General features: G+C 39.4%; 1 protein-coding gene across 1 annotated transcript in view; it reads right to left on the bottom strand.

The window, feature by feature from the left end:
- Positions 1–5365, bottom strand: part of LOC140228682 (N(6)-adenosine-methyltransferase non-catalytic subunit METTL14-like) — a 12921-nt gene extending 7556 nt beyond the window's left edge. Inside the window, exons 1-4 of the mRNA XM_072308945.1 lie at positions 5250–5365; positions 4587–4681; positions 3758–3851; positions 1880–1948 (exon numbers count right to left, since the gene is read on the bottom strand). Of these exons, the coding sequence (XP_072165046.1) occupies positions 1880–1948; positions 3758–3851; positions 4587–4681; positions 5250–5315 (324 nt within the window). The 5' untranslated portion in view covers positions 5316–5365. The remainder of the gene's footprint in view (positions 1–1879; positions 1949–3757; positions 3852–4586; positions 4682–5249) is intronic.
- Positions 5366–10434: the final 5069 nt, after the last annotated feature.

The following is a 10434-nucleotide window of genomic DNA, read 5'->3' on the forward strand; positions in this document are numbered from 1 at the left end:
CTTAAACCTTAAAGGGTGAGTACTTCTCGAAATTAATTTGTGTGAAGAGAAGCAGAAATATTAAAGGGACGGGATAGTGGAAGTTTGAGCAAATTCTGATCTTAACTACAAAAGTTATGATTTTTTGAAGTTGATATCAATCAAGCACAATGATTCATCATGATTGTATCATGGGTGCATGTATGAGTGGATATTTACTTGATGGTAAAATTAACATTACATTACAAAGGAAATGGGGGGGGGGGTTAACTCTTGTGTAACAGCATGGGATCGCCAATTTGTGTTTGATTGTTTATAACTTCAAAAAATTATACCTTTCTCAGTTCTGATTGGAATTTGCTTGAACTTTTACTGTCCAATTAATCTAAGTTTTCTTCTTTTAGTCACAAAAACTAATTGCCAGAGTGGGATTCCCTTTTAATAATACTAATCAATATGATTTATATTGTGCCAAATCCACTTTGTAGAGTGTGCAAGCATGCAAATAGAATAAAGACAAAAGGAATATAAGAAGTATAAAAAGTACACAGAAACAAAAACAGAGATACAGTATTCATCGCATAATCGGGACAGGTTGGGAGTAGCAAACACGGCCCCTTTAAGCAGGGTGCCCGATTTCGCGATGAGCACCACTCACCATACACTAACGGCATACGACATGTACATTATGTAGTGCACACACACACACACACATGCATACTGACGTACTGTACATGTACATGAATACACAACCACGCTACCCCTCAGCGCGACCCTCTAGCTGTCCCTGCATTCTCGCAATGATGTAGTCATCGCAACCGGGTTCTTCTTCTGTCACCTCTCTTCGAACACAAAATATGTGGATTAAAAGCTAGCACTTTCTTAAACATTCGTAGAATTCTTGGACACGTAGGGCGTTCTGTATAAATACATATCCACAACCATGGGAAATGATTACCCAGAACTGATGTGGGAACGTCAATGAAAAGTCCTACAATCATTCAATCATCACGGCTTGATTGTTTACTTGCCGCGATCACTGCACTGTACATGTGTTGTAGCGATCTAGCTCGCCATATATACACATGTACAGAAAAGCGAAGGCGGGCAGCGAGCTGAAATGTACGTGTACTGGATGGATGGAGGTCAAAACACACCAGTCCGAAGCTTGCTTTGTAAGTTTGATGTAAACAACAACTGATAGGGAATCTTTGAAATATTGTTGTGGTATTTTGGTAGATTTTTTGTGTAAAATATCAACAAAATCAAAGGTCGCTTGAAGAAAAATTGTCCCGTTTATCAGAGGTCCCCGCCCGATTATCCAGTGAAAATAACGTGCATTGGAAATGTTTCTGGGAAGCGTATGTCATTTAGGCGAGGTTCCCGATTATCAGATGCCCGATTATGCGATGAATACTGTAATATGTCACATTTACATTTACTGGCAGATGGCCATATTCATGTTTTCCAGCAATCACCATCTTTTATCATACATGGTGTATGTGCCAATTGATCCTGGATTGTATTGGATGCCTGACTGAATCCCCTGTTTAGGTTATCCTCCAGCATCCCAATTTCACTTGCTTGCCTGTATTTAAAAAAATCTTTTGCTGGAGTTTACTTCTGTCTCCATAGGTAAATCTGGCAATGGAGGAACAGCATCTTCACATTGGCTAACTTGCTCAATAACGGTTAATACTATAGAACAAAATTTTGCACACAACTGGCTCCTATAACAGAAAGAAATATTCAATGATCGAATAGATGCACATTAAAAAATCTGAAGTACTATGAAATGTAGCACACATTCAGCTAAGTATCAAACAAAGTCATAAAGTCAACTGACAGAAATAAATATTCAGTATGAAAGATGCACTCACAAGTTGTCTTTCTTTCTCACCTTCAAAAACGTCGAGGAATCTTTGTAGACCTCATCTCGCAGACCTTTATCTGCAGCATCGTCACCTTCCTGTGTAAGGCATGAGTGAGCATCAATACGGATTAGCTGGCATATGAAATTTGTTTCACATAGCCATGTTGTCACTCTATGGGCAAACACATCCACTGAACATAACCATTTGTTTACCCATCTTTTTTTTTCTTTTTTTTTTCTATAACAGTTATATCAAAGGCTGCACAGTTGAATATTGGCTTAAAGGTCCTCTTTACATTTGGGAGCAGTGATTTAAAAAATTTTCAAGGTACTACATTTAATGCAAATACGTAGGTCTGTTGTATCACAAAACATCCTACCATATAAAATTTTTGCAATAAAGCCTTAAAAAACAAGAGACCCGCGGGTCTAGCGCTCACCTGAGTATCGCAAGTTCACCTTTCACGCAGTCACTAATCTAAATTATTCACAGCTCTACTAATATTTGACCAGGCATTCTCAAGTAGAAGATGAAAATGTACAATAAGGGCCCAAATTTTTTAAGATTCCTTAATTTGGGGGGATTGGGGCCTTTGATAAATTGAAATCCTGACCCCCTAGGGATGCTACCTGCCAAGTTTGACGAAAATCCATCATGAGGTTTTCAGGAAGAAGATGAGAATGTACAATTCAGGCCCCCATTTGGACCTTCCCAACCCCCCGCCCCCAAGAGGGGTACCCCTGGATCTGCTATGAACAAACTTGAAACTACAGTCATTAATGTACTCACTCATAGTATTATCTTAGCTCTATCACTTCTGATTCTAGAGAAGATTTTTAAAGATTCCTTCATTTTGGGGGGTTTGGGGGCCCCCTGGGTGGGGCATGGTGCCCATTTTAACAAAATGAGATCCTAACCCCCTAGGGATGCTACCTGCCAAGTTTGGTGAAAATGTGTCATGGGGTTCTCAAGAACAAGATGAAAATGTACAATTTAGGCCCTGCAGTTGTATTAGGACCCCTCCCCACCCCCCCCCCCCCTCCCCTGGGTCGCAAGGGGGCACCCCTGATTCTACCATGAACAAACTTGAAACTACAGTCATCAATGTACTAACTCATAGTATTAACTTAGCTCTATCACTTCTGGTTCTAGAGAAGAAGATTTTTACAGATTCCTTAATTTGGGGGGGGGGGGGGGGTTGGGCCCCCCTGGGGGCCCCCTGGGTGGGGCATGGTGCCCATTTTAACAAATTGAGTTCCTAACCTCCTAGGAATGCTACCTGCCAAGTTTGATGAAAATTGGTCTTGGGGTTTTCAAGAAGAAGATGAAAATGTAAAAAGTTTACGCACGACGGACGACGGACGATGCACGACGGACGACGCACGACGGACGCCGGACGAAGGGCGATCGCAATAGCTCACTTGAGCCTTTGGCTCAGGTGAGGTAAAAAGGGGATATCAGTATTTTTCTCATTAAACCGTAACTGTAGACGGTTTAGTCTGGAAACATTTTTATTAAAACTATTGTTCACATTTTGTGTATTAAACAATACTTAATATCGATTACACAGATTCAAATTTTTACAGTGGTTGTTTCTATCCCTAACTCACACTTTAGAACTATTTTAAAGCACTAATGCTGGGTTTTTGTTTCTTCTGCAAATGGTAAATTATGCCTTTAAAGGAAAATTCACTATCCACCAACTACATGAATGAACATAACTTGATGCAGTGAACTTTGGTCTCATCTATTCATATCTAATACTCATTTATTGCTAACTTGCTCCTACTGCAAAGACAAGTTGTTTCTTAGCCAGGCTTAAAAAGGCCTGGAAAGAATGGCGGAAAAGACTGACATGTTGGTAGAATGTTGCATTGTTTACATGAAAGCTTCATTCAACTTACATCAGTTGATTTCCTCCTGTCTAGGATTGAGCCAGAGCCCTCCCTTGCTCTCCGCTTGGCAGGGGGAGCCGAACCACCTTGATAATGGGAACCCCTGAGAAGAGAACAAGTAATGGAAAATGATGAGTCATAAGGAGAGCCAAAGATCTGATTTCAGAGGGAAATAACTGAAAACTAGAATAGCTTAGAAATGATCAAAACATAATGGTAGTCACTAAGAATAAAGTATTCCACTGCAACATGGCTTCATGAGTCTTTGTTTCAGCTGTCATTGTATATCAAACTTCGCTAGCTGTCATATCATCAATAACCAACCACTCCCGATGATGCATATCATATCAGCGCACACTGCACAGGAAGCTGTAAGAAAGATTGATAAAGATAGAGAAATAGATATATAGAGGAAAAGAGAGACATAGAGAAGAGGAAGGGGGATAATAGACACATACATGCATGCATGCATAGATCTACAAATTCAGATCTACAGATAGATAGATAGATAGATAGATAGATAGATAGATAGATCATTAGATAGATAGATACACAGACAGATAGATAGATAGATCATTAGATAGATAGATACACAGACAGATAGATAGATAGACATAGATCTACAAACAATGATTAGGTATCCAATTTGGACAATTAGTACCATACACACACAAATTACTAAGCCCTTTGACATCTAGCTGGATTTTAATACATCTGTTGTATTATACAATATGCAATGTTTTGACTCACAGACACGACACTGTGCATATGTGAAAAGATTGCCAATTCAAAAATCAATGGTCATGCTTCCACTGCTTGGTGTAAGTTTTGGACTTACAGTGAACTTCCTGCTCTGCTGTATGCAGGGTCTTCCTCTATCTCCCGAATGTTGTTCAGCACCGACGCAATGTTTTCTGTATCGGGGGCTCCAAGCTGAGTAACCGCAAATCACACAAATTCACAAATTGAAATGATCCATCAGCGTTACGATAAATGACTTAAAATCACACACAGCGACATACGGACACATGTATGTGTTGTGCATAATAGGATAAAAAGGACAGGACTATTTGTGACCAGTGTATGACATGAGATTTGGGTTTATGACTACAATCTACTCATATAAGTACCCGGTAACATAATAAATTTAAGTTTTAACCCAATTCTGAGATAACCAATTGAAACATAAATTGTACTCGAGTTGTAGGTATTATTGTATAGGCATAAAAGTTCAGGGGCATTTCAAAATCAATGCAAAGTACACAACAAAAACTATGGTATGGGGTAATCCTCTATAAAACATGACATTGAACTTAACCTCAAAACAAAAAGATCAATCCTGTGTCTGTGAGCGTGCATATAAAGACAAGCAGGCGCATGCTAGGTGTATACCACCATGGTCCCATACACTATAATTTATGTTGTACATTGATCTTGCTTCGATTACCTATTCAAGACTCACGAGTCTAGACTCTACAACAGACCCTTAATTCTCTCTTACCTGTTTGGCGAGAAGTATTCGGCGCTGCTGAGAGCGTTCTTTAATAGCTTTCAGTCTGTCCGACATTTTTGCTCGGATTTCTCATATGCGACGACGGCAGTGCTCAGCGACTTCTATTGAAAAGTTGAGTCACCACGAAAATATAAACTGTAAATGTTGGGCATGGGATCTTTGCTGTATATGAAAACATGTACGGCGGTGGGATACGGCGCGCGCTCTGCTGCAATGCGGTACGGCACGGCTCGTACTTAAGGGGGTTTCACACCGGGCTTTGCGTACAGTTGCGTAGAGTTGCGTAGCGTCTACGCCGAACTTTACCTGCGTACTCGTGAAAAATAATCATGATGCTACGCGTAGGACTGACGTAGTCCCGGCGTAGTCCAGGCGTAGAGTTACGTATGGTTGCGTAGGAAGCACGTATCCGCGTAGCGTATTTTGCGTATAGCGGGCGCACAGTTGCGTATATATACGTAGGCCGGGCCGTACATACCGCGTAGAGTTGCTCGCAGTTGCGTAGAGTTGCGTACCGCCGATTTATTTGTTTGATTTTGTTTGATAGATACTTTATTTTTTGCAAATCAACATACATAAGTAAATTTACAACACAGTCGTTTGACTTGCATTAACAACGATATGATAGGAAATTAATGATATAATATACAGTACGCATGTCTGTGCTGCAGGGATTACAATAACAATTGTAATTTAGAAGCGATTATAACAACTGTAATTAAGAAGCGATTTATTAACAAATTAATGAAACTGCGGAGCTACTTCACCACATTTAGCCTTCTGCTTTTTAGTTCACTCTTGCATGCTGTTCGAATACGTAGCAAAATATCATGAGGGAGGTTATATCCTTTGCTACTAGCTTTAATTCCTTAGCATTTTGGACCGCCTACAGATTCGCATCGCAGAATGCGAACGTTTTCAAGAACGGAAAAAGAGAAGAAAACGAGCTGTTGCAACAATGAGAAGGAGAGTGTGGGTCAAACCTTGGATCCGGCGTTGATCCATACATCGGCAATATGAACAACTGATGAAAGAACTTCATGCCGAAGATTTTTCTTCATTAAGATGATCAATTTTATGCGGATGGCGCCACAGGTATTCAATTAACTCCTTTCAGGAATTGCACTGGGAATTACAAAACAAGATGCCAACTTCTGGAATCTTTGGAACCTGAAACCTGCCGTAACTTTAAGGTTTACAATACCTACAAGACCCTACAATATGGATTTCGATTTGCTTATAAACATGTTGTCATCAAGAAACCTGCAAAGACCTGAAATTTGTTTTATAACTTCAAAGGTTTCTTCTCGATTAAAAGGGATGGCTAGTATAGTAAGGGTACTAGGTCTCGCGCAGGGACCTAATGATCGCGCATAGCGTAACTGCGTATAGAAAGCGATATTACGCGTAGGACTAAGCGCAAAATTTGCCGATACGCCCATGGAATAAACATACCTGACTTACCGCTCAACATGAGAAGGAAGCAGGAAAGAAATTTTGATTTCCAACAAATTTTCCACTAAATTTCCAATTTTTTACCTTGTACAAACCTACCTTCCCTTAAAATCTGTTCTAAGGATGTTGTAGCCTAGACGTGTCGTCTCGCTTGTCTCGTTCGTAGTCGATAGAATTCGTAATTTGTTCGATCGATCGTTTACCACGTGACGTCATCATACACAAGAACAATGTATGCTGCCAGCTACGCTGAAATACTGTTAATAAATGTTGTTTTAAGTCAAATTTTAACACAACGATTATAATATTACAAAGGAATAAATATTTCAGTCTATCGAAGTTGAAGTGTGATTTCAATTTGAATTTGCTTGTGATTTCTTGCGCTAACTTGTGATATATTTGTGACAGGGGAGGGCCATAATGATACTGAAGAAAACAAATTAGATGAGAGTGTGACAAATGGGTGACGAAAATGAGAGGGTGACGAATGGGTAAGCAAACACACAAACACACACACACACACACACAAAATATAATTTGGATTATGTTCATATTTTACTATTTTCCATTTTATGTTACGTGTATATTATTGGTTAAAGTGATTAGAAATATTGTAAGAAAACTTTATAAATGAAAATCATTAACGATTATGAAAATATCAATGATGAAAATAATGATTATTAGAATGATAAAATGATGATGGTGGTGGAAGTGATAATAATAATAATGAAAATGATAATGATGATGATTATGATGATCGATGATGGTGGTGGTGATAACAGTAATAATGATAACAATAATAATAATAGTAATAATAATAACACATATGATAATAATAATAATAATAATAATAATAATAATAATAATAACACATATAATAATAATAAGAATAATATACACAAGTTAGGTAAAACTGCTGTTGCTTAACAGGGACAAATTTAATATCAAGTGAAAAAATATTCTACGAAAGCCGGAGCACGTTACAGCCGCAGAGGGGCAGACACTTTCACGCATGAAACTACAGAGGGCAGCTGCGCGATCTTTACGTACCCCGAGAAATTGAACGCATAAAAAAAAGTCCGACATACAAACGGCGACAGCGCAGTACTCCGTCATCGTATCATCAGGAGATTCCGGGAGGTGATTTTTCTGCATTTTCGTGATATTCATTGAGAAATTCAGGTACGATTATGGAATAACTTCTATTATAAGAGCATTTCAAATTTTCGTGCGCGATATCTAGACCCCTCAACCATAACTGATCAGTGGGAATCAGTGAGAATGCTGGGGGATGATTGTTCAAATCCTTGTGGGATTCGTTTAAGAGAACATTATATCTGTTGTTGTGTGAAAATTATTTGCTTCAGAATGGTCTCATATTCAAGTAACGTGCAGTTTGATATTTCCAGGTTAGCATGCCTGGACAGTAACGGGGCAATCGTTAACGGGCCGTTAACGATCGCCCCGTGTTCAACCAGAGCCCTTTCAAGACAGCCATTAAGCCATCAAACTGAACCTCCCTGCAGCAGAATCTCTGCCCATGATGACCATGCAGCCATTTGACTACTTCCTTGTGGGAGATGATGCTCTTGCGCTGAGGACTTGGCTGATGAAGCCTCTGTCATTTTGTGGCATGACTCGCCAGCAGCAAGTCTACAAGTATAGGCTTTCACGAACCAGACGGGTTGAAGAAAATGCGTTTGGGTCTACTAGTGCTGGCGAATTGTCTGCATTTTGATCACTAGAGGCATGTATAACGAGCAGGAGAATTCTTGTTCCTACCACACCTTTTGTTCTTCCTTTTCGGCATTTTACAATATTATTACGCCTACAGAAGAAAAATTGTTAAGTACTAGTCTTGAAGAGCACAGGTTAGTAGGCTATACATTCACCAGCAATTCAGAGTCCAATGGAATGAATGATATTAAAGGGGGTTTCACACCGGGCTTTGCGTACAGTTGCGTAGAGTTGCGTAGCGTCTACGCCGAACTTTACCTGCGTACTCGTGAAAAATAATCATGATGCTACGCGTAGGACTGACGTAGTCCCGGCGTAGTCCAGGCGTAGAGTTACGTATGGTTGCGTAGGAAGCACGTATCCGCGTAGCGTATTTTGCGTATAGCGGGCGCACAGTTGCGTATATATACGTAGGCCGGGCCGTACATACCGCGTAGAGTTGCTCGCAGTTGCGTAGAGTTGCGTACCGCCGATTTATTTGTTTGATTTTGTTTGATAGATACTTTATTTTTTGCAAATCAACATACATAAGTAAATTTACAACACAGTCGTTTGACTTGCATTAACAACGATATGATAGGAAATTAATGATATAATATACAGTACGCATGTCTGTGCTGCAGGGATTACAATAACAATTGTAATTTAGAAGCGATTATAACAACTGTAATTAAGAAGCGATTTATTAACAAATTAATGAAACTGCGGAGCTACTTCACCACATTTAGCCTTCTGCTTTTTAGTTCACTCTTGCATGCTGTTCGAATACGTAGCAAAATATCATGAGGGAGGTTATATCCTTTGCTACTAGCTTTAATTCCTTAGCATTTTGGACCGCCTACAGATTCGCATCGCAGAATGCGAACGTTTTCAAGAACGGAAAAAGAGAAGAAAACGAGCTGTTGCAACAATGAGAAGGAGAGTGTGGGTCAAACCTTGGATCCGGCGTTGATCCATACATCGGCAATATGAACAACTGATGAAAGAACTTCATGCCGAAGATTTTTCTTCATTAAGATGATCAATTTTATGCGGATGGCGCCACAGGTATTCAATTAACTCCTTTCAGGAATTGCACTGGGAATTACAAAACAAGATGCCAACTTCTGGAATCTTTGGAACCTGAAACCTGCCGTAACTTTAAGGTTTACAATACCTACAAGACCCTACAATATGGATTTCGATTTGCTTATAAACATGTTGTCATCAAGAAACCTGCAAAGACCTGAAATTTGTTTTATAACTTCAAAGGTTTCTTCTCGATTAAAAGGGATGGCTAGTATAGTAAGGGTACTAGGTCTCGCGCAGGGACCTAATGATCGCGCATAGCGTAACTGCGTATAGAAAGCGATATTACGCGTAGGACTAAGCGCAAAATTTGCCGATACGCCCATGGAATAAACATACCTGACTTACCGCTCAACATGAGAAGGAAGCAGGAAAGAAATTTTGATTTCCAACAAATTTTCCACTAAATTTCCAATTTTTTACCTTGTACAAACCTACCTTCCCTTAAAATCTGTTCTAAGGATGTTGTAGCCTAGACGTGTCGTCTCGCTTGTCTCGTTCGTAGTCGATAGAATTCGTAATTTGTTCGATCGATCGTTTACCACGTGACGTCATCATACACAAGAACAATGTATGCTGCCAGCTACGCTGAAATACTGTTAATAAATGTTGTTTTAAGTCAAATTTTAACACAACGATTATAATATTACAAAGGAATAAATATTTCAGTCTATCGAAGTTGAAGTGTGATTTCAATTTGAATTTGCTTGTGATTTCTTGCGCTAACTTGTGATATATTTGTGACAGGGGAGGGCCATAATGATACTGAAGAAAACAAATTAGATGAGAGTGTGACAAATGGGTGACGAAAATGAGAGGGTGACGAATGGGTAAGCAAACACACAAACACACACACACACACACACAAAATATAATTTGGATTATGTTCATATTTTACTATTTTCCATTTTAT

Source organism: Diadema setosum, chromosome 5 (genome assembly GCF_964275005.1).
Source record: "Diadema setosum chromosome 5, eeDiaSeto1, whole genome shotgun sequence".
NCBI lineage: Eukaryota > Metazoa > Echinodermata > Echinoidea > Diadematoida > Diadematidae > Diadema > Diadema setosum.